The sequence below is a fragment of the Chionomys nivalis genome, chromosome 3, assembly GCF_950005125.1.
Source record: "Chionomys nivalis chromosome 3, mChiNiv1.1, whole genome shotgun sequence".
NCBI classification, from domain to species: domain Eukaryota; kingdom Metazoa; phylum Chordata; class Mammalia; order Rodentia; family Cricetidae; genus Chionomys; species Chionomys nivalis.
The window spans coordinates 109,314,222-109,338,650 of NC_080088.1; the positions used below are offsets into that span (position 1 = coordinate 109,314,222).

Here is a 24,429-nt window from a genome sequence, read left to right on the forward strand (position 1 = left end):
CCTTCTTCTCCTCTGTCTTTTTGAAGCACCGAGGGACTGTGGAGGAGGTGGGAGGGGAGGACTCACGGGTGGGGGTGGGAATACTTGCTGCCTTGAGCTGTTGCTGAGATGTTGGGGCTCCTGCATTTCTGGCAGAAGCTGCGTTCTGTCCTGCCCAGGCTCCACACTGCCTCCCTATCCCCAGTTGGCCAGGCCAGCCTCACACTACCATTCTTCCCCAAGCCACACAAAGGCCTGGGAGAGGAGGAGTCTGGAGGCTGGGCAGGAACTGAACACTTGACTCAGCAGCCTCAGCCTTCTACGCTCTTGCCAGCAAAGGGCACGTACTGAGCAGAAACGGGTAGAACCCCTCTCCAGTGGCTTAACAGGAAGGAAGAGAGAATGCACTTGCCTTAAAACTTGCACTGGCGTGTGCTGTGTCCAAAGTTCTCCAAAAGAAGATCAAGATGCAAAACCAAGGCTAAAAAGATGCTGCTGCCGATTACAGCACCCACATGGTGGCTCACAATTGGCTGTAACTCCAGGGACCCCGACACCTCACGTGTGGTGCACACATATTCAGACAGGCTCACACATACATACACAGAAATAAAAACTTAAAAAAAAAATAAGTGTGATGGTGCAGATTTGTGACCCCAGCCCTCGGGAGATGGAGATGGGAATCCTCGGGCTTTGGCGAGTCAGCAAGCTCCAGAATAGTAAGACCTTATCTCAAGAACAAATAAGGCAAGAACCTGAGGAATAAACAAGATTGAGGTGCACCCACACACATGCATCCACACACCAAAACCCATTGTAAAACAAGGTTCATTTAATAGAAAAGTACGTGTAGATGGCCACTTTCAAATGCAAGAAAAATGAGCATCAAACACCCTCCACCAGCATTCCAGCTGCCCCTTGGAAAACTCCCTGAAATGACGTCAGCACCTATGTGACCCAGGCATGGTAGCTCCGTGTAGTCCTCCACATGCTGATGCTGGGGTTAATCTGAGTTCAGGGTGAGGCACACCCCCTGGAGCACCCAGTGTGAGATGTGCTTCGTGGTAAAGAGGTCAGCTTCGAACACTAGGCCGACTCCCATGGCATTTCTCCTCATGGAGGTGGTATAGACGGGGGTCCGGAAGGTGTTCTGCAAAGGAGTGGCAGGGGACATCCTCAGGGTTGGAGGCATCAGCTCATGACTAGATGGGATTCAGCCTGAGAACTTCACATGAGCAGTGCCAGGCTTACATCAGATACCATGGGGTGGCTGGGCATACGCTGCCTAGTTCCCAGCCAGCCAGAGTAGAAGGCACCTGCTGTCCACACTGGATGGAGCCACTTTTCTGACTCAAATAGTGTGTCCAGAATCTCCTAAGAAGAGAGTTTCCCTGGGGTCTCTACCACAGGCTCTAAGCTTGGACTTGACCCCAGGGATTATGGGCACCCACATGCATGTATACTGGAATGTTTTCATGCCCTAGCCTGCCCTGAGAGGAGGGACAGCACCATGGGGTCAGGGAGGTGACTGTCACCTGTAGCTTCAGACGGTGAGCTTCAATGGGGATGATCTTCAGGATGGGCAGGTCCACAACCAGCACCTTGGGCTTACTCTTGATAAGACAACCACTCTCTATATCCCAGTCAGCGCCCTCCAGGTAGAGCCCTGAAACAAAGCACCCTGGGGGTGACAAAAAGATGCATCTGTGTTCTACTGTGTGGCAACTCTCCTCTCACAGGTGTGCACAGAGGAAAAGTACACATGCCACTGGGGTGGGGCGCTCAACTCTGTCCTACTTCCACATAAAAGAATAGCTGGATAGGAGATGCAGGGCTCCAAGGAAGTGGTCCAGGCAGCACTTGTCTTCCTGGACTTTGGCTTCAGGGCACGCAGCAATCCCAGCATCCTCTGAACCAAAGGGAAAGTCCAAGAGAAGTATGGTCTCTAGTACACAAAGACCCCAAAAGTGAGGATGTCTACACTTATTGGTGGTCTAGTGATTACGATTCAGCACTCTCACCAAAGGCAAAAGTGGCAGCTGGATGCTCACCAGTGAGACCTATCTGAGGGCCCCTGAGACTTGCCCATTAATCCACTCTCCTTAAACAGGCACAAAGGGGCTTCTGCTCTTCGCAGTTCAGTGAACTCTGGCTAGGGAAACAGTTTCCAACTAGCGCCTGCACAGAATGCTGGCATCTAGCAGCTGTGGCCCATGGACAAAAGATAGGAATGAATGCAGCTCAGCACAATTGCGGACCTGCTTAAAACACTAGGAGGGGTTTGGTTTCGTGATTTTAACAGGTTATACAGCTCTCAAGTGGGAACTTTGTAGCTGACAGTGTCAGGTCACAATGTCAAAAGCTTGGGTGTGCCTGACCAAAGCTCTGGGCTAGCTTATGTGCCTTTTTGGCCCCTACTCATCTGCCCTTCAGGGGAAGCCACTCAGTTATCTCTGAGAACTTAATCTAGATGCCTACTTGCCACAAACTAGCAAGGTCAGGCCTCCCTGCCATCCACCCCGTGACTCGGCTAGTCTCCATTGGGAAACTCTGCTCTCTGAGATGCCACAGCAGCAACATAGGATCCACATGGTGCCCATCCTGTTGAGCTGGGTGACGGTTCTGAGAGGGAAGCCCCAGTTATGTGACCCTCACTGTACCTTGCCCTGCTCGCTCATTCACTTCATCAGCGTCCTGGAACTTGGTCACTTGTGTGAACAAGGTGGACCGGTCCAGCGGCCAGCCATTTCTCCGGCACGTGGCCTGTACCAGTGCTGTGAGGTAGGACTCTGGGATGTGCAGCCCTGAGAGCCACATCACACTAGGCTCACTCTCGGTGACCTGGTAGGGAAGGTGGGCAGGATAGGAACCTGGGCTGTGACACCAGCTTCAAAGCTGATTAAGAAAACGAAAGCCTGGTTTTCCATGGTGGCAAAATGTTGGCATTAGGTCAGTTATCTGCCCACAGGGGAAAAGGTCCAAACTCCCGGTGGACCAAAACTTTAGGGAAACACCAAGGTCATTAAAGTGCTTGCTACACAGATGTTCCCACTTGATACTGAGAACCCACATTAAAGACATCAGATGTGGTGGCACATGCTTGCAGTCCTGTGCTGAGAAAGTAGAGAAAGATCTTTGAAGTTTCCCGAACAGCCAGCCTAGCCAAATCAGTGAATCCCAGGTCCTAAAGAGAAACCCTGTCTAAACAGTCATGGCCCATTAAGAATGATACTCAAGGTTTGTGTCTGGCCTCTCTCCACATGTGCACACCTGCATACATACAGATGGACACAAACCTACAAAAGGACCACACCTAACCTCTCACTGTTTTCTCAAGTGGAGAATTGCAAAGCCCAGATGCCACCAAAAAAAAAAAAACAAAACAAACAAACAAAAACAACAACAACAAAAAAAAACGAAAAAGAAAAAAAGAAAAGTTTTGACTGCATTCATACTGAAAACCTTCCTATAGAAACACACCATCATCATCCAAGTAAAAGGCTTCCAGCAGGGAGGAGTCCACGCATCACCAGCAGACCAAGAGTTACTGTCTTTCATATACAAAGAGCTCTTAGAAACCAATAAAAAGGGCTAAGGAGACAGTTCAGGGGACAAAGCACTTGCCACACAGTCCTGAAGACCTGGATTTGGATCCCCAGGAAGCTGGGGTGGTGCCACCCTTCTAATCCTAGTGCCCCCGTAGTGAGATGGGAGACAGGCAAGAGGATGGCCAGAGGCTCGCAGGCCAGCTAGCTTGTACTGCCTAGCAGTGAACAAGGGACCCTGTCTCAAGATGGAAAGCAAGGACTGAATCCCAAAAATTGTCCTCTGACTCCCACATATGAACCCAAATGCATACATTCACACACACACAGAGATATAAACATACTTCATACATACATTTTTAAGAAGTCAATGTAAAAAGATGGAGTCTTCTCTTGAAACAGACATGATGGTTCACAGAAAATATAAATATCTTTAAATATATGAAGTACCCTCCACTTCACCTTCATTAAAGAAACAGGGCAGGGCTGGAGAGATGGCTCAGTGGTTAAGAGCACTGAGTGCTCTTCCAGAGAACCAAGATTCAATTCCCAGCACCCACATGGCAGCTCATAACTGTAACTCCAAGATCTGACACCTCACACAGACATAGATGCAGGCAAAATGCCAATGCGCATAAAAATAAATTATTTTAAAAAAGAAAAGAAGCCGGGCGGTGGTGGCGCACGCCTTTAATCCCAGCACTAGGGAGGCAGAGGCAGGTGGATCTTTGTGAGTTCGAGACCAGCCTGGTCTACAAGAGCTAGTTCCAGGACAGGCTCCAAAGCTACAGAGAAACCCTGTCTCGAAAAAAAAAAAAAAAAAAAAAGGAAAAAACAAATAAATAGAAAAAAGAAGAGAAGCAGGCCAAAAACAATTAAATGTTCCATCACTGAGCAAAGGCCCCAGACTCAAAGACTGCACAGATTTGCAGAAGAAAACAAATGTCACTCCCCAAGTATTATGACTTTGACTTTGTAGAAAACTCACAGATAAGACTTCAGCTCAAACCTATAATCCCAACATTTGGGAGACTGAGGCAGGAGGACTGCACCAATGCATGCCAGCATGGCTGCAGAAGTAAAGGTGACCTCACAACAACAGATGAAGGGCATGCGTGCTCTAGGGTGTGTGGTACACACACTGACCACAGTGCTCTTTGTGACACAAATGTGTACAGTCACCACCTAAATGTCCACCGCTAGGAGGAAGGATAAAGACCCTAAAAAGAGTGAACTAGAACCGATGCCAAGACATTTAGAAGAAATTATCTCATGCGTACATAAATCAGACTCGCAAAGGCATGACAACTGAGGACGTCCCTGGGACACCTGACATACATTCCCAGGGGAAAGCGGGAGTGGGTGCGTGGGCAGAGCCAGACCCACAGTGGCCCAGCACTCACCCACAGTGTGTACTGGCTGTACCGCCGCAGGAAGTAGAGCATCCAGTTTCCAAGGGTCTTCAGGGTGTCCGGGGCAAGCTTCCTCCAGATGTGAGGGATGTGCCCGAGGAAGAGAGACCTGGCTACGTCATCTAACTCATTGCTCATCCCAACTTCACCAGCCAAGGCCTGTTGGCAGAACAGAGAGTCCTCAGCAGGGCTGTGGAGGGCCTGGGGCTCCCCCCATCATGCCCTGTCCGCCCTAGGGCCACACTCACTCTTTGGAGCTCAGCCAGAGACCTGGTCATGCGGATGGCGAGTTTGTTGAAGCGCCCCAGTTCCTGCAGCAGCACCACCGAGGTAGGTGAGATGTTAAAACCCAGGTGCTTCCGGACCTGGTCCAGGTCAAAGATCTTGGGCATCTTGTTCTCAATGTCCTTGGCCACCTGGCCAATATAGTCATCACGGCTGATGCCACTGCTGGATTCCCCTGGAAGGATGATACTTTAAGAGGTTTTGAGGCTAGCTGCATTGGGAGATGGGGCTTTGGGAGCCTCCTCGTTCTTAGGAAAGCTGCCTGCGCCCACCAGGAGCACCCCTGCCCGGGCAGCTCTACCTGTCTGTGGCTGTAGCTCCAGCAGATGCTCCCACATGTCCCGAGCTGCCTGTGTGTAATAGCCGATCTCAGCATTGGAGTGGAGGCCGAACACTTCCGGCGTGTTAGCCAGTGGGAGGGCCTCGATGGCTTCTAGAGTCACAGTGAGAGAGAACAGGTTGTACTGTGTTTCTGAGGACACCCCAAGTCAAAAGTAATTCCATTATTGGTGTGTTTTAGAGTAAAGGCCCTATTGGGCCTCGCCCATCTGCATGCACTCTATCTGTGGTGCAGATGGCTCAGCGACCACCCCAGAGTCACCCTTCCAGATGCCATTCCAGGGTTGGTAACCTCGGCTAAGGGGCAGCTCTGAGGTGAGGCAGAGCCCAGGGAACAGCCTCACTTGGCCAGCCCAGAAGTCCCACCAGGAGAGGGTGGCAAAGAGCTCGGGTCAACCACAGCAAAAGCAGATGAAATCGGTCATCCTTCAAAGAATTTTCTTCACCCTAGGGACAGCTCACCAACAAATTTATCCTTCACGTCACCCACAGGGATTTTGTAATCCACTTCCTTGTTCCGGAAGAAATGGAATGGTTGAAAAGTATCGAAAATGAAGTCTCCCAGGTACTCGTCCATGTATGTGGTGAGGATGCGCCGGTCGAAGCTGTCGATGGCCCGGCCTCCGTACATGACCTGAGGTCAGAGTGGATGAGAACCAGTGGGGTCCCATTGCCCCACCTGCACCTACAGCCTCCATCACTGCCCGGCTCCAACCTGTCTACTCAAATAACCTGGGCCAGACAGACAAGAAAGGGGGCTTATCTATAAAATCATGCTTTAGGCTGAGGCCTCCTGAAAACAGACCAAAAGCATGAAGCAGTCCACAGGGAGCCTAAAGCAACTGGGAGAATTCCCAAGTGGATCAGACAGACAGACAGACAGACAGACAAGAACCTAGACACCAGCAGTCAGTCCTTCTGCATTGAGGAATTCCCCGAATCTAGCTTTCCCATCAGTTCAGCTAGAAGCATGATACCCACAGCCCAAGAACACAAGGCTTCTTGGATGTGCTCAGCACGTTGGCAAGCTGGGTACTGCCCAGAGAAAGATTAGCAGGGGCCCTGGGCCCTAGAGTCACACAAGAGGCCTCCCTGGAAAAACAGTGAGGAGGCAAGGGACCTTGGGTGGTAAGGAGTGGGTGGGGGCAGGGACAGGGCTCTTCTAAGGGCTCAGAGGACAGGTGTCTCCGTCCCAGACCCCAGCCCACAGGAAGCACCCAAGCCTCGTCACCTCTCCAATCAGGTACTTGAGGCTGCCCCATGGGATGCGCGGGTCACGCTGCTGGAAGGCTTTCGTTAGGTACGTGTTTAGGATTTCCATGCAGACCTTAGAGAGAAGAAACAGCTGTTAATAGCCACTCATACCCTGCAACTTGCTGTTGGTGACTGTGGAAGGCAGATGCAGAAGCCAGGCAGCTCGGGGTGCACCGGCTGGACCAGCGTCACCCCACCCTCACCTGGAAGTCGGACTCATTGAAATCATAGTACACATTCCAGCCGATCTTGCCAAACTTCCTCCTCTCTTGTACCACAGCATGGAAGAAGGCCAGCACGTAGACCAGGGGCTTGAAGGCGCTGTGTGGACACTGCTCCAGCATCTCATGGGAGATCTTGAAGTAGGTTGCCCGCATGTTCAGTTTGAGCCCGTTAGGCGGCTCCGTGACCACCTGTGGAAAAGCAGAAGGCAGACCTGACCCAGGAGCCCTCTGCCACCTCCTGCTCCCACAGCTTGTCTGAGCTGGAATGGGAGATCTGGGCGGCACACACACAAGTCCCACAGCCACGTAGGAAGAGTGGGATGGGTATGTGGGCTAGCCCCTTCACCCTAAGGTCCCTATGGCAGTGACCTGGACCGGGACTGTAGCATGTCTGTGTTGACCCCAAGCAGACCTTTAAGGACTTTTGCAGGATGCCAATGGGGAAGCCCTTGGTGGGGTCTGTGGTGAGCCACAGGCGGAAGTCGGGGTGTGGCTTGGTGATCCTCTCCAGGGACTTCTCTAGGTCCTTCAGCCACTTGACCAGGAGGTGGCAGTTCTGCAGCATGAGCCACTGTCCGCGAGCCACCGCCGTCTCCAGCAGCTGCAGTGCCACCTGGGGGGGGGGGGGACGACCAGCATTCCCAAGAGAGTCCAAAGGATGCGGGGATCCAGGAGCTAAGGTGGAAACCCTCCTGAGACAGCCTTCGCGCCACCTGTGACCTCCATGCCAGTCAGGGCTTCGAAGATGAGCCTTGTGCCTCTTCAGCCTCCACAGCCCCAAGATCCCTCACTTCTGTCACAGTCACATTGCACTCAAGACTGGCCTCAAACAGGCCTGCAAAAGTCCTGCCCATCCCTCCAGGAAGCATAACTGACCCTCAGAATTCAGACCTAAAGAGCCTGGAGCGCAGAGGTGGCCCATGATCCTCCAGAGGACCAGACCTGGGTGACACTCACATGGAAATGGCTTCCTCCGGTTGGGAGGTTGGACCTGCCTGCCACCGTGCCCTGTCTACCCAGTGTCGCTGTTCCTGCCCTGTGCGTTGGTAGCTGTGTTTCCCAGAGACTCACAGGTACTCCACAACAAAGCCACAGCTAGGAGTCGGCGCCCTCTGACCTCGAGTTTCCCTGAGTGCTGTGCCCTGTCACAATGAGCTAGCAGGTGGCATGGGACAAATGGCCTCCAAATGGCCACCCTACAATCCCCATGAGTCACACACCAGAAGCCCAAGACTGCTGACCCATATGGGATCCATGGTGACAGAGGCTTAGAAAGGGGTGGAGTTGAGTGGTCACAGGTGGCAGAGAGACCACAGCCAAGCTGTCGCCAGTGTCGCATTGTTTGATCCTGACTTCGGTTCCACCCCAAGAGCGCTCCGGGACACAGCTTACAAACCCACTAGTTACCTTTTCCTGGCCTTGACCCATTGCAAGAAACTTGAGGCGATTGCCCCCAAAGCCACTCCGCTCAGCCAGCTTCATGAGGTCACTGGCAGGGTCAGAGCCAGGACTCAGGATGAATACAATGGGCGAATTGGGGGTGCTCTGCTCGAAAATGGCCTCAAAGCTGATCATCGGGGGCTGAACATACCTGGCAAAAGGGAGAGCACGAAACGACCTGCGGGACAGCTCCAGGCCCCCTCCCTACCCTGCTGCCTCCCCTTCCCCTTCAGCATCCAGAACTTAGTCCTTCACACCTTTGTCCTGGCCTTTTGAGAATCCCGTTGCACACTCAGATCCAGCACCCCTGATGCTCTCCTAGGTGGCAGAGGTCTCCCTGGCTCCCTCTACCTCATGTGATCCCTGTATACTAGTTTCAGCAAGTCGATACTGAGCTGGGGGCTTTGACCTGCTCTCCATGTGTGCCTCAGACACACACCGGGAAATCATACATCAGTGGCTCTGTGGGCATGCGCCACACTGCCCCATTCTTTAGGGTTTTAATTAGTTATAATCTAATTTAGATAGTGTTTGTCCCCCGGACACACTTGTGCTAGACACATGGACCCCAACACAATGGTATCAGAGGTGGCGGTACTGGTCACCAAGGCACCACCCTTAGAAGGGATTAACATACTTCCTACAGGAGTGGGTTCCTTCTCATGATCAGGTAGTTACAAAGTGAGGTTCCTCATGTGCCTGACTTCTTTGACACATGGCTCTTTCTCTTGTTGCCAGGCTGTGATTCTGGCTACCAGAATCACGAGCCAAATAAATCTTTTTTTGTTCAACATCACGCAGCATCAAGTATTTGGTTGTAGCAACACAGAACAGACTAAGACAGCCACCAATGCTTGAGGAGGAAGGGGTTTCATATTGTAAAGAAATCAGAATTTCTGTGTTAATCACCATCTACTGCCAAAGGGTCTGTGTAGGGTTAGAAATGACTCACTAGGGGTCGATTTAATACTGTGTCTGTTTAGTGGAGTAATAGTATCTTGCCCATATGACTTGTCTGTCCCAAGTTCTGGCAGGAAGGTGGGCACGAAGTCCCACCCCTACCCAAGAAGCTACTGCCAATGAAGAAAGAACAAGAGTTACTTTTTTCCCAAAACTGTGGGCCTGGCAGGTCCGCCACACTCCAGTGGTCACACATCCAAGATATACAGGCAGCAGAAATGGGACTCAATGGGTTTTAAAAAGCGAGAACACAAAGATGGGAGGGGGATGGGAGGAGCTAGAGGATGAATATGGTCAAAAAGCACTGTACAAAATCTTCAAAGAACTAATAAAAATTAAGAAAAGGTGCCAGGCAGTAGTGGCGCACACCTTTAATCTCAGCGCTCAGGAGGCAGACGCAGGTGAATCTTTTTGAGTTCGAGGCCAGCCTGGGCTACAGGGTGAGTTCCAGGACTACATCCAGGGCTACACAGAGAAACCCTGTCTCAAAAAAACCAACCAACCAAACAAACAAACAAACAAAACCAAAACCACAAATTGGATGGCTCCTAAGGAATGACACCCAAGGTTGAGCTCATGCCTTGAAGCATGCACACACACATGACCCACCCTCCCACACACGTGACCCACTCTCCCACACACGTGACCCACTCTCCCACACACGTGACCCACCCTCCCACACACGTGACCCACCCTCCCACACACGTGACCCACCCTCCCACACACGTGACCCACTCTCCCACACACGTGACCCACCCTCCCACACACGTGACCCACCCTCCCACACACGTGACCCACTCTCCCACACACGTGACCCACCCTCCCACACATGTGACCCACTCTCCCACACACGTGACCCACCCTCCCACACACGTGACCCACTCTCCCACACACGTGACCCACCCTCCCACACACGTGACCCACCCTCCCACACACGTGACCCACCCTCCCACACACGTGACCCACCCTCCCACACACGTGACCCACTCTCCCACACACATACATGTACCTGTACTCCCACACATGCACAAATTATTTTAATCATTTAAAACATTAAAATACTTTTAAGTTTCCCTTTCCTCCTGAATGTGGCCCCTCATGTTTGTCTGGAGCATTCAGACCAGGTCCCTTAGAGCAGGCTAGCCCTGCTCCTGTGGGCTGGGCCGGGGCACTTACTTCTCTCCCATGGTGAGGGTCACATAGTCAGTCACTGCACGGTATACCCGGTCTACCCGGAAGCAGCGTAAAATAAGCAGTTTCTGGAAGGCAGTTATGTAGTTATCGTAGCCCAGGGGGAACGGGAACTGCTCTAGCGAATCCAGGTCATACCACTGTGAGAAGCAAAAAGTGTTGGCTGTGGCATCGGCTCAGGAATGGCACGGGCCACAGTTCACATGTGAAGGTGGCAAGAGCCACCAGAGAGAGAGGAAAATCTGAACTTTTGATCCAGCTGTCATTGTTGACACCAAAACCCGTGAGCTGAAAAACTGGAAGGGTAGCAACCATTGTGGGGCTCAGAGGGCAGAGCAGGGAAATAGCAGCCAGGAGATGCCCAGGGAGCATTTCTTGGAAGGATGGATGGACAGGTAATATGTGATAGAAAGATGGGGAGACAGACAGATGGACAGTTATATGGATGGATGGATAGATGAACAGTTGGATGAATGGGTGGACGGGTAGTGGGTGATAGAGGGATAGGTGGACAGTTGGATAGGTGGGTGATGGACAGATGGATTAAAGGATGGACCGACTGATGAATGGTGATGGATAGACGAACAGATACATGAACAGCAGTTAGATGGATAAACAGATGGACGGGTAATGGATAAATGAATAGATGGATAGATGGGTGATAGATGAATTGATGATGCATAGACATATCATCAATTAGAAAAATGAATTGATGGATGTGGGATAGAGAGATTATGAATGGAGGATGGATGAGTGGATGGATGGGTGGATGGATGGATGGACGGACAGACGGACGGATGGATGGGTGGACGGGTGGATGGATGGATGGACAGACGGACGGACGGACAGATGGATGAGTGAAGGAGTGGCTGGTTCTCCCACACAGGACTAGATGGAGAAAAGCATATCCAAGGATACTCAAGGGCACTCACTGGCCATACGGGGCAGCTTCCCCATGTGTTGTCTTCCTGGCGACGGGGAGGCTGTAGGCTCAGTGTGGAGATGGCTCTGTGTCAGGAAGGGGAGGAGAGAGTGTGCACACTCACCTCCTGCCAGGTGGAGACGTGGTGCTCGATATCATCAGGAAGCTGCCCAAAGACCTCTGAAAACACCTCTGAGAGGAGAATGATGTCTTCCCAACCCTGATCTGACAGCCAGGTACACGGCTTCTTCCGTTTGCTCTTCTCCAGGGAAATGTTCCCTAATCATAGGAAGAGGAGGGTGCCAGCCATGGGCTGTCGGTGCCCAGCACACTGACTGCACACACTGCGCTTCTGTGGCTCTTGCTTTGGGGAGAGGTCCCTTTGCCTAGGAGTGGCAAGGCATGGGCTTGTCCTTGTCACCAATGAGCCCAGCTGGTCAACTTGACCAGGCCTCCAGCCTCAACACAGTCCCTGACAGAGGTGCCCTGAGTCAACCAGGAAGTGTTTCTGAGGGCTACTGGGTGACCCGTGGCCTCTGGACGCCGAGCTTGAGAGGGATTTTGCTACTCGTGTGTTTATAGTGAATAGACACGCATGTCCCCTGGATGGCAGGAGAGTGAAGGTCAGCAAGCCCTTTAGAAAGGATAGATGGTTGTCTGTCCTTTTATCGTTACCTTTTAGGAAGAAGTCCAGCTCCTCCTGGGGGACCCTCCCCTCCGCCTGCTCTATCTTGATGGTCATGTTGAAGGAGAAGAGGAGCTTATGCCTCTCAAACAGCCCTGTGGAGAGACAGAGGCAGGAACTACACTGCAGAACTGCGGCCCTTGCACAGGGCACACACAAGTCAGAGGGAAGGGAACTGAAACCCCACATCACTCGGTGACCCTCTTCATATCTGATAGCCATGGCTGTTCAGGTGCAAAAGGGCCGTCTGTAGTGACAGACACCTGTATGCACCTGGCATGATCGCATGATCTATTCCGTAGGTAGAGGGTGTGCAAGCCGGGCAGGAGCCACCTTCTCCACAAGGGAGCAGAGCTGAGTTCCTGGGAGAGACACGGCGTTTCCAGGGCTGGAAGCAACAGCTGTGCCTTTGTTTTAAAATGCACATGACCCGCTTAAGAGGTTCAAGCTGCAGTGCTGACTGACAGGTGAGTCCAATACTCACAAAGGGGGCTGGCTGTGAAAACGGTGCCAGAGCTGGTACTGGCCAGATGGTGTTCAGAATGCTCCAGAATGAAATGTTCTTCACAAGCAGTGCATTTGGGGAGTAGAAAATAGTATAGGCATTTTGGAAGCCAGTCGGGTAGTCCCCCCAAAAGTTGGAGACTTGGCATGAAGCCCAGAAACTCTGCTCCAGGGAACATATGGATCCAAAATTGAAAACAAATGCTCAGGCTGGAAAGAAGCTCAGGGGAAGAGCACTCATCTGGCATGCATTGAGGCCCAGCGCTCCAGCCCCAGGACCAACAGCATAGGCAGGTATACATGAGCTCGCACGCGCGCACGCACACACACACACACACACACACACACACACCTGTGGCAAATGTTGACAGCTGCATTAGCCTAACAACCAAAAGGCAGAAACAAACCAATGTCCAGCAGCTGAGAAATAAGAGAGCGTGGGGCACTACCCATTCAGCACTGGACCGGGCAAGTCTTGATACTACAGCACAGACCTTGATGTTCAGATTATTAAATGAAGAGGCTAGCTACGAGAACCACATATTCCAGGACTCCCTTGGCAGGAAGTGTCTGGAACAGGTGTGTCCTCAGTCAGGAAGTGAAGCAGAGGCTGCCAGGGTGAGGAAGGGAGAAAGGGATCCAGAAACTTCTGATGGCACAGGCTCAGCCCAACGGAGATGCCCTAGACTGAGCGTCTCCGTGAACCCCACCAAGCCTGGAATGGGTCATCTTTAGGGTGTGGGGGATTTGCTGAAGATGGGGTTTAGAAGTCAGTGCTCTGGACATCCCTCTGTCAAGTGAGCAGTCTTCCCAAGGCGGGCTAAGTTTCCGTGTTCCACGTACAGCTTTCTCCTCACCCCTCGCTTACCCGTGCAGCCGTAGTTGTAGATGTTAAAGGTCAGTGTGTCCATAATGTTCTTCAGCCGCTTTATGAGAATGGAATCAGGCAGTGATTTCTTCAGCGACAGCCCAAAGACCTCCAGGAAGGCGATGAGGGAGTACTGGTACATGGAGTTGACAAGTGCCATCTCCGACAGCACGAAGAACAGGATGGCGCCCCGCCTCGCCGCCGGCCGGTAGCCATCCCGCAGTCTGTCGATGTCCAGGGCTGTCTTCTCTGCCAACTTCAGCTTCTCTGATACCTGCAGAAAGATCTCAGTTACCATGGAAATGGGGAGGTGATGACAACCTGTGCTGGGGGCTGTGGACCCCCAGACCCTGAATTTCTTGTAAATGACTTGTTATGCTTGCAGCTGCTCTGAGCAAAACAACTTGTTTTCCTGTGTTTGCAGCTGCTCTGAGCATGAGACATGGGAGTGGCTTCTGGTGACTTGCAGCTGAAGGATCCTGAGAGCTAGGGCATGGCCATTGGTCAGGGAAGCTGCCTTGGAACACAATAAAGTGGGTATTCTTGGCATACTTGTTTCTATGCACATGGGTTTAAACCTCTAGGATCTTGCCCGAGACTTGTGGACAGTACTGTAGTACAGGTGGATGGTACAAGCCTGGAAGGCAAGTGTAAGGTACAAAAGGGACCACAAAGCCCTCCCTGGAGTTGACAGTCACTAGGCCCTGCAGGGACCTTGAACTTGAACCCAAGGGGACATTAGGCCATGCCCTTTAAGGCAGAGGCTGGAAGAAGAAGTCAACCCAACATAGGCCCACCACATAAATGGAGGGGTATAGAATCTATATGGCATTTTTGAATTTTACATCCAGCCTCACTTGAAGCCATAACTAACTCTGCTTTTGAACTGATAATGTCTTTTTATATTTAGAGTAGGCAAGGCTGGGATTTACATGACTCTCAAGTCAAGAAGATTACCCAGCTGCATGGGAATACTCCACCCATATAGTTAGCCCTTCCTATTTCTTTTTAAAGATTTATTTTATGTGTAAAGATTTTGTCTGCATGCACATACATGCACCACACACACACCTGGTGCCTGAGGTGGTCATGAGTGGGCATTGAATCCCCTGGAACTGGAGTTACAGAAGGTTGTGAGCCACCATGCAAGTGCTGGGAACTGAATTGAACCCTGGTCCTCTGGAAGAGCAGCCAGGGCTCTTAACTGCTTAGCTATCCTCCAGCCCCAAGGTGGGCTTTTCTGGTCGGGTGAGAAGAGGTGATGCCTCTCTCCCGTCTGCTAGGCTCAAGGCTTTGCTTGAGACCCTGTGGCCACTGGGGTGGAACTAGAAGGAGACAGGGCCCTCCCACCTGCACAGAGGTCCCCACCTCTGTGGCTTTGGACTTGGTCTCTTCCAGGGTGTGCACCAGCTCCACATTGTCCAGCATGTTCCCCGTGGATGTGGCCAGCTCCCGCAGGAGTGAGTCCTCCAGGTCCTTTAGCAGGTTCTTATTCTCGCTCGTCTCCTGGATGAGGTGCTCCCTCTGCTCCTCCAGCTCCCGCCTCTCATAGGCCACTAGCACACTCAGCAGCTGATCCTCCAGGCCCTTGAGCGTGACTGAGAGGACAAAGAGCCCTCACCGCCCACCCTGAGTCCAGGCTTGGCATATACCCAGGCGCCTGCAGCTCACTGCCTTCCAAAATCCCCAGCCTTCTGGAGCGGGGGCAGGGCCACCCAAACATTAAGAAGAGACCAGCAGAGACAACTTCCAGGGAAAGACCAGGGCCACTAGGTGCCCAGGTGCCCAGGAAGCATCACTCTCAGTGTGGGGCCCTGGGTGTCTGCAGCAGATCTGCCCCTTCTTACCAGTGTAGTTGATGACCATGGCCTTCCCAAACACCGATGGTGAGTATCTGGGATTGGCCAGCTTGGTGTTGAGGTACAGCCTGAAGTTGGAATCATAGTCAACCTCCTTGTCCCCCAGGATGATGAACTGGCGGCCTTGGGCAGTCTTGATGTTCTTCTCCAGGACACTGTCAATAACAGGGTCGATGTACTCATCCACATCGTGGAACAGGAAAGGGGTCCCATACTTTATGGACATCTCCAGCTGCTTGAGGAAGTCAGGGTCATTGAAGGAGGCAACCTGCAGGAGAGAGGCGGGCACTGGGGTGACCCTTCAGTGAACCGAGGGAGAGCTCACGCCAGGAAGGTCAGAGACTGGAGGTAACTAGCAAAAGCTGGGGTCCTAGCAATCCCAGGGTGTGTGCCCTGGAGGACCGTGAATGTGGACACAAACAGGGCTGTGTAGGTGGCTCAGTAGGTACAGGTGTCTGCTGTGCAAGCCTGGGTTCAGTCCCTAGAACTCAGAAGGTAGATGGGGAGACTCAGTTCCACAAAGTTGTCCTCTGGCTGCAACATGCATGAAACCCACACCCAAACATAAGCAAAATATATAGAGATGTTCACAGTGGCATGGCAAAGTGGGTACAACAATGGTGTGGGATTCCCCTCTGTAAGCTGTGACTATGTTTTATTACCATTGCTTAATAAGGAAGCTGCTTTGGTCTATGTCTGGGCAGAATATAGCCAGGCTGGAAGAGACAGAGAGAGAGAGTAGGCAGAGCCAAGAAGATGCCACCATGTAGCTGCCGAAGAAGAAGGACACTGGAATATTACCAGGAGGCCACAGCCTCGTAATGATACATATATTAATAGAAATGGGTTGATTTAAGATGTAAGAGCTAGCTAGGAATATGCCTAAGCTATTGACCAAACAGTGTTGTAATTAATATAGCTTCTGTGTGATTATTTTGGTCTGGGCAGCTGGGAAACGAACGAGTAGTCTCTGTTTACAAAACCCAGCTGTTCTTCACCTGAAGATGGACCAACAAAATATGGTATATTTACACAAAGAAATATTACATGGCTGTAAAGAGGGACAAAGCACCCAACCTGCCAGGCGGTGGTGGTGCATGCCTTTAATCCCAGCACTCAGGAGGCAGAGGCAGGCGGATCTCTGTGAGTTCGAGGCCAGCCTGGTCTAGAAGAGCTAGTTCCAGGACAGGAACCAAAAAGCCACAGAGAAACCCTGTCTCGAAAAAATCAAAAAAAAAAAAAAAAAGCACCCAACCTGCTACAACATGGTTGAAACCTTACAACATAAAAGAAACCAGTACAAAAGACTAAATACTGTATGGTCCTACCCAGAAGAGATATCCAGAATAGGCAAAGCCATGGAGACAGAAAATATATCAGCAACTGTTGGTGGCTGGGGAGCAGTCACTAAGGGAAACATCATTCTTCTCGGTGGGGTAGGGATGGGGGTACTAAAAACATCCTAAGCTGACTCTGTTACAGGACTCAGCAAATATGCTAAAAAGCCACAGACCTTTCTGTTTGGAATGACTAAGAGACTGCTAAGTGAGTCACAGTTTAATGGAGTTGTCACCTCTACTTTCCTTCCCTACCAGTGCCGAGGCTCCAACTCCCCTGAGGCCTCCGACCCCCAACCCAGACACACTGGAGTGTCTTGGGCCACCAAGCCCTGGCCTGGCCTGAAAGAAATAAAGACACAGGACATGATCTTCATCAAAAAGATGTTCTCAACCTGAACCCCTAAGCGGGGGATGGGGGAGGACAAGGAAAGGGCTCTTCAGTCCTCAGGTGGGGCTCAGGGTGGGGCCGCACCCTTAGGTTGTTTTTCTCCTCCTTTCTCTTGATCCAGTTGAGGGCCTGCTGCTGGGGGTCGATGCAGAGCGGGAAGCGGCTGGCCCGGGTGGTAAGGATGCCATTCTGAACTGAGAGCTCATCGGGTGGAAGGCCCTGAGAACCCCACCTGCAAGGGACAACCACAGGGAGCTGGACTTTCCCAGCAAGTTGGAAGCCCAAGTCTGGAAGCATGGGTCAGCCTTCTACAATAATCCATGACCTTTCTCAGGGCTGGTTGTGCTTCCTAGCCCTGCAGCCCAACCGGAACCCCAGGTGACACCCACGCAGACTCCTCTGGGATCCGTGCGGTACCTGCTGATCTCCACGTCATCTGTGAGGAGGTTCTCCAATCGGAAAGGCTGGCTCAGGGGGATGTCCCGATCCAGGATATCGTTCCGCCACACCTGGTTGACCATCTCATCCCGAAACTCCCAGGTGAAGGCACCCTCATAGCTCAAGAAGGCCGCGCAGAGTAGGCAGTCTCCCAGCAGCTTCACCCGCCGGTGCATCAGCTCATCCAGGTCGTTGAGCCACCTGCAGGGGACCGGGAAGCCATGCTGAGCGGCTCCCATCTGTCAATCCTTTGGAACGCATGCTAAATTTGCATAGATTATGGGTCCCTTCATTAGGTGGGTGACGCCTCTCACCTGACATTCTCTGACCCCAGACCAGAGATGAGCTTGTCGGCCGCGATCAGCCGCCTCTCCATAATCTCCGCCTCCTCCTGCAGCTTCTGCTTCTCCAGGATGGCAGCCTCATATTTGGCCCCCAGAGCTTCCAGCTCCCTCTGGATCGCTGACAGCTCGTTCTGGATCTTTTCTAGCTCCCGTTTGGTTAGGTAGAAATTCCGCTCCAGCCTGGCCACCTGTGTGAAGAGAGTCAGCAGAAGGATGGCAGAGGGTCCGCCATCCTCCGTCTGCATCAGTGGTTCTCACTTCCTGCAACCCTTTAATACAGCTCCTTGTGTTGTAGTGACCCTCGAACATAAAATTATTTCCATTGCTAATTTATAACTAATTTTGCTACTGTTATGAATCATTATGTAAATACTATGTTCTCTGATGGCCTTAGGTTGACCCCCTTGTGACAATGACTGGAGATACTTCTGGGTGAGGCCAACTGGTATCAAGTAGATAGAGACAGGGCACTACCAAATATTGTACAATCCACAGGATGTCCTGGCAGGAGGGAGAAGCCATGCCTGCAGCCAAGTGAATCAAGGCTAAAGAGCTACCGCAGCTTGGGGTGTGGCTGTAAGCATCTCTGCATTGCACGCAGGTTCCAACACCATCCGTCTGCACTGTGTGAGTGGGAGCAGGACCTGAGCTCCTAAGTCTTTATGTAGTTTCAGTCAGGACCTGCCAGAATTTTCCAGCAGCATTATGGACACTTGAACTCTGATCCCAAACGAGGCCTTGGCTCACCTTTTCTCTTTTGGGCTTGATCTCGCGGAACACGTCACAGTAGCCCATGACAGCCTCCACGAACTTCAGCATCCCCAGCCCTGCCTTGCTCACGGCCTCCATTTCTTCAATTGTGGTGTTGAGAGTTTTCAGGAGGCCTAGAGGTCAAACACAGTGACTGTCAAGCTCCGTCTCAGGGCACATAAAACTGGAGACACGCTGCATGGACAAAGGAAGTGTCACGAGTGCCCACTCCTCAGGGTCCCGCAGCCTGGAGTTTCTCAAGTATGGAGTTGAAGGTGGGTATGAAGGGTAAAACCACTGCCACCTGGGACTCCCCGTGACCTCATATGACCCAGACACCCCACCAGACACTGTCCAAGCTCTGGGGACCAGGAGCACTCAGAGGGCTCAGACAAGCAGGTAACTGGGATTCAGAATCTCTGGGAGAGTCCCTACCATCACCCCAACTATGTCACAGAGGTAGAACCAGCCCAGTGGTATCCATATGCAGGGGGACTTGGGGTTTCATATTTCATCAGTGAATATGTTTAACTTAGGGACTGTGAAAAGGCATTGGTGGTGGGAGTCTTTCTGCTTTCTTTAAAAGAATTATTCTCTCATATTTGTGTATCATATACGTGCACATTCTGTGTGTGTGTGTGTGTCACACACATGCCATGGTACACATGTCAAGTGAGGTCAGATGACAACTTTGGAGTCAGTTTTCTCTGCTTCCTGGGGATCTAATTCAGGTCACCAGGCACTCTGAATAAATACCTCTATCTGCTGAGCCACCCCAACCCCCACCCCAGGAGTAAGGTTGTGCGCAGCTGTGACAATGTAGTCTATGGGGACATTACCCCTCCTGGCAGAACCCTGGCCAGTGCCAAGAGTCAGCTGGCAGGGAACTTGGGCATTCTCTGGCCATTTCTCTGGTTGGTCCCCAGGTGTGCGCAGAGGCACAAAGGGAAGGTGCTAAGCCACACAGAGGGCCAAGGCAGAACTGGGTTCCCACCAATTCCTGTTTTCCTGCCAGGGAGAGCCAGACCCCTGCTGAGCCAACTGCAGTGGGCCAGCAGCTGCCTCTGTCCCTTCATCACCAGTGGGAACTGGAAAAGCCAGTAGTCTGTTCCATTCCAGGGCTATGGTGCCTCCCCAGCCCCCCACTCACCTTTGATGTTCTTCACTTGACTCTGGGTGATGGAGTCGAAGTCGATCTCCATCAGGGACCTCAGGAAGTTGGGGTCAGACATCATACCCTTAGCAGTTTTCCAGTTAAGCTCCTTGTAGCCTTTCATGATAAGGATACACTCGCAGACTGTCTGCACTTGCTTTGGGGGCTTCGCGAATGACCTGGGGGACAGAAGGGCCCCAGGTAAGAAAGGCCAGGGCCTTGTCAGAATAGCTGAGAAAAGACAGGTAGAAGGGTTCCCTGGAGCTGACTACCTGGGACTAGAGTGTGCCAAGTCCCTAAAGGGAAGGAAGGTGGCCAGGAAGGTTCTCCTTAACTAGCCCCACACCAGGCTCCTGGAAGAGAGCAGCAGAAACGTGATGGTAGCCACTAAAATTCCAAAACAGCAGAACCGAGGCCACCATCAGAGCCAGGCAGTTGGAGCTGCCTGCATCAGGCAAAAGCCTACACCAGGCCCTGAAGCCAGCACAGGCCCCATAGGCAGCAGCAGGAGAGAGAGAGAGAGAGAGAGAGAGAGAGAGAGAGAGAGAGAGAGAGAGAGAGAGAGAGAGAGAGAGAGCGCACAGAGCTGGGAGTGAGACCAGCACTAGCCTAGCCTTGAACTGGCCTTTGGGGATCAGGGAAAGTCTTGATTTTGCAGGGCATTGGATGCAAATGGCAGGCAACAAGACATGGCTGTCAAGAAGGCCAGGGAAGAGAAAGCCCATGGGTCTGCACATGCAGGCAGGGGTGGACATGGCCTGGTGGGTCCTAAGCTATGGGCAAATTAGGGATCAGCCAGAGGTCAAGGTTTCCCTCTGTATAAAGCAGGAGTGCAGAGCCAGAAGCTTCCAGCCCCGGCTCCTGTGAGTCCATGAAAGTGATGCATTCCACTTTAAGTCATAATCCAGGACCTAATTTACCCAGAATCCTCTGCTTTCCCAGAATGCTGTACAAATGGAGTATTGGAAACACCCAGCTTATAAGAAATAAGTTTTGAGCTAGGCGGTGGTGGCACACACACCTTTAAACCCAGCATTTTGGGAGGCAGAGGCAGGTGGATCTCTGAGTTCAAGGACAGCCTGGTCTACAGAGCAAATTCCAGGACAGTCAAGGCTACACAGAAAAACCCTGTCTCAGGAAAGAATAAATAAATAAGTAAAAGATTTGATAGTTGGTTCCAAAAGTGCCTCCAACTAGTTTAGGTTAAAACAGATGAACAGAAAGCACTGGCCCCTGCCACACGAATCTCTGCAGCCATTCCCACCCACAGCCAGACTCTAAGCTACCCCCTCGCCCGGGCTAGAATAGAGAATTAACAGCCAAGCTTGCCCAGTGACCTACAGATGTCACAAGGTCATTTAAGTTTTAAAATAAACGTAGGGATGAACCCACGCCCGGATTCATGGCGTAAGAGGCAAATGCGGGTATCCGAGATGACGCATAAGAGTGAGCCTCTGGGTTACTCCTCCTGTGAGGATAGGGCGGGGGGGGGGGGGGCGGGCACAGGGCTGTGAAATCTGCTCCCTGTGCTCAGTCAGTATGCCTGCCACACTGCTTTACCAGCGCGTGAAACAAGATGCTTTCAGTACTTGGAGTCTGGTGCTCTTATTGTGAAGTGATGATCTTTGTTGCAGAGGTTGCAAGTTACAGAAATGGACACATAGGGTTTCACACAGCAGCCTCACCTGTGGGGACCATGAACCTGAAAGAAACATATCTGCAGAGACAGCCCCTTGGACCTGATGTGACCTCTTAGCAAGTTTTGGTGACCCAGTGTGCTCCCCATCCCCGACCAGGTTTAGTCCCTCTTCCCTGGCATTCTATAAAATCGGGGCTGCAGAGCACAGGGTGCAATAGAATTCAACAGGGGGGGAGGAGGAGGAGGAGGAGCCTCCGGGACTTGCCAGGACCTCTGGCACCTGAGGCTTATGGCTCGAGTAAGCCTCCAGAACTCAACCGGCCGCTGAAGGCTGAGGGGACTGGTTCCTGCCTCCTTCTTAGCGACCCTGTGCTTCTGCTGCAGCAGGAATTTGCTCCCTTAGCAGGGTCCAGCCTCCAGATACCAGACACGATGCTCCCCAAGTCTGTGGGGGCAGGCCTGCTCTGCACCCCCAGTCCCTAGAATCTGAGCTGTGACCTTTCCCACAGCTGCAATACACCCCGGAGCTGGACTGGGTCCTGCATCTCAGCTAGCATCCCATCGCTAACCGTGGGCTCAAACCCGTTTCATTTAAATCCCAGGGGCAGTCGATGTGTCCTTCCCATTTGAGGTTATTAACTCTGACTCACTTACAATGACGTATAGCTCATTTTCCCCCTTTCGCTATCAGCCCACTCCATTACTGGAGGAGGGTGAGACAAGGTGTCCAGGAGCGTCTCCAGGGACCACCTCAGCGTCACAAGTTAGTTACAAATGGGGGCTGCTGTTCCTCCTCAGGGGAGAATCGAACACATGTACCTTCGTTATCCATCACCTTCTGATTTATACTAAGGGTTCCTACAGAGGGGACTGAGTATTCTAGAAAGATATTTTAAGGAATTAAAGATTATGAAATTGTCCAGCTATGACAGCTCATTATATTTAACCTTTAAATGACCCATCAAAGGCAGACTGTAGTTGGGGGGGGGGGGCAGTTAGCATCCTGATGCACACTGATCTCAAGGGAAAACACCCTAGACACTAACAAAAGATTTAAATAAAAAGAGAAAAAAACATTTAAAAATGTAAGCTGCTGCCCAGGGGGTGTTATTTTAGGTCTCACAGTGCCATCTTACCCAAGTTATGATCTACACACCACAAAAGAAAGTCTTCCTAAACAACGCCACGTAAGCAAAGCCTACGTGGGAGAACCAAATGCACACACAAGCCTCACTCACCAAGTCAAATGCCCACTGACAGATCCAGAAAGTATCTACAGTTCCCTTAGGGATGTAAGATATGCTCCATTTCATACAAAGTCTTTGGCTGGCTGCCAGTGGTAGAGCACTTGCCTAGTGTGTTTGGATGAGACTTTGGGGTTTATTCCCTGGCAGAACACACACACACACACACACTCACACACACACACGGCGTGGGGGGGGGAGAAGGGGAGGGAGAGAGAGAGGTGCTATGGAAAAACACTGTCAGAGCTAAAATAGCAGCAATAAGAACAATGCAATACAGAAAGGAAGGCCATGCTCTTGTCTTTTTTTAAACCACATATGCAAAAGGCCACCTCCAATGAGAGAAATATAAATTAAATAAAAACCACACACAGACCTCTTTTCTGCTAGAAAAGGGGCAAAAATGCAGATACCTCTCTAGTGAAGTTATGAGGAGACAGGTACAGATGTGGACTTGGGGTCGGGGGACTGTCCACTGTGCACTCTGAGACCCAGACATCCCACTCTGGAACTGTATCCTGCAGGGGACGTGCCAGGGTGCTGTGAAGGCTTGTTTGCTGTGTCCTTTGTAAGGACAAAAGATAAGTTTCAAGGAAAGACACAGCAGAGTGCCCACTGAATAAGGTTTGGCACCCGCACTGTAGGATGCCTCTGGCCAGTTGAAAACCCTAAGGCAGTAATCCTGTATTAGAGCACAAACATAAACTAAAACTTTGACATTGGGGCGGTGAAATGGCTCAGCCAGTAAAGACCCTTGCTGCGGAGGCTGATGACCGCGTTCAATCCCCAGGGTCCACATAATAAAGGAGAGAACCCACGCTGGAAAGTTATCCTCTGACCTCCACACGGGGGTCACAACATGCACACATACTTGTAATGAAACAAATAAAGAAATACATTTTAGATTATAAAGACATGTACAACATAGGGCCAACCAGAAAGGATACAGACACCACAGGTACCACAGGATGGACAAGCAGCCTTTACTCTCCAAACCCTGATTCCACAGTCAGAACCTTGTAAAACTGGTTGCCTTGATTCCATATTAGAATCCCCTGGCTTGGGGCTGGATGGCTCAGTGATTTGGAACACCGTCTACTCTTTCATAGGACCTGGGTTCGGTTCCCAGCACCCACATGGTGGCTCACAACCGTCCTCCTGGTGGAGCCTGAACTCCCTGGGTAGGTTTGCCTGGCCTCGGGGGGTGGGGAGCCTCTTTACTATCTGTAAATGGGGGGTGAGCCCGAGGCAGGCCCCGAGTGAGCTCTAGGGGTGTAGGTGGGAGCAAACGTGGTAACGCGTACCTGATTTCAGTCACGTCCGACTTGTCCAGCTTCTGCAGCTCGAGCTTGGCAGCCTCTAGGATAGGCATGACCTCAGCCAGAGCTGTCTCGGCCTCGGCCTTCTCTACAGCGATGATCTTGTTCTGTTCTTCTATCTCCATGGCCTTCTCCTCCGCCAGCTTCTTCTTCTCCTCCGCTGCAGAGGGAGGGGCTGGTGAGATGCTGGGGTGCAGCAGAGGGAACCTAAGTCGTGTGGGAACCTCAAAACCAGGCATGGTCATCCGGGAGAGTGGTCAGGGGGCTCTGGTCACTGCAATGGCCACAGGTGCTCACACAGAGAGGACTCTATGTGGCATTTCCTGCTGGATACTACCCTCTGGGTC

General features: G+C 51.7%; 1 protein-coding gene across 1 annotated transcript in view; it reads right to left on the bottom strand.

The window, feature by feature from the left end:
• Window positions 1–818: 818 nt before the first annotated feature.
• The window catches only part of Dnah10 (dynein axonemal heavy chain 10), a 116,567-nt gene continuing 92,956 nt past the window's right edge, over window positions 819–24,429 (bottom strand). The window contains exons 57-79 of the mRNA XM_057765430.1: window positions 24,068–24,242; window positions 19,878–20,059; window positions 18,725–18,861; window positions 17,948–18,165; window positions 17,613–17,834; window positions 17,280–17,427; window positions 15,456–15,735; window positions 14,977–15,206; window positions 13,609–13,882; window positions 12,227–12,331; window positions 11,676–11,830; window positions 10,615–10,769; window positions 8,446–8,629; window positions 7,451–7,651; window positions 7,018–7,227; window positions 6,792–6,887; window positions 6,023–6,194; window positions 5,523–5,654; window positions 5,185–5,396; window positions 4,928–5,095; window positions 2,640–2,820; window positions 1,515–1,660; window positions 819–1,129 (exon numbers count right to left, since the gene is read on the bottom strand). Of these exons, the coding sequence (XP_057621413.1) occupies window positions 983–1,129; window positions 1,515–1,660; window positions 2,640–2,820; window positions 4,928–5,095; window positions 5,185–5,396; window positions 5,523–5,654; window positions 6,023–6,194; window positions 6,792–6,887; window positions 7,018–7,227; window positions 7,451–7,651; window positions 8,446–8,629; window positions 10,615–10,769; window positions 11,676–11,830; window positions 12,227–12,331; window positions 13,609–13,882; window positions 14,977–15,206; window positions 15,456–15,735; window positions 17,280–17,427; window positions 17,613–17,834; window positions 17,948–18,165; window positions 18,725–18,861; window positions 19,878–20,059; window positions 24,068–24,242 (4,130 nt within the window). The 3' untranslated portion in view covers window positions 819–982. The remainder of the gene's footprint in view (window positions 1,130–1,514; window positions 1,661–2,639; window positions 2,821–4,927; window positions 5,096–5,184; window positions 5,397–5,522; window positions 5,655–6,022; window positions 6,195–6,791; window positions 6,888–7,017; window positions 7,228–7,450; window positions 7,652–8,445; window positions 8,630–10,614; window positions 10,770–11,675; window positions 11,831–12,226; window positions 12,332–13,608; window positions 13,883–14,976; window positions 15,207–15,455; window positions 15,736–17,279; window positions 17,428–17,612; window positions 17,835–17,947; window positions 18,166–18,724; window positions 18,862–19,877; window positions 20,060–24,067; window positions 24,243–24,429) is intronic.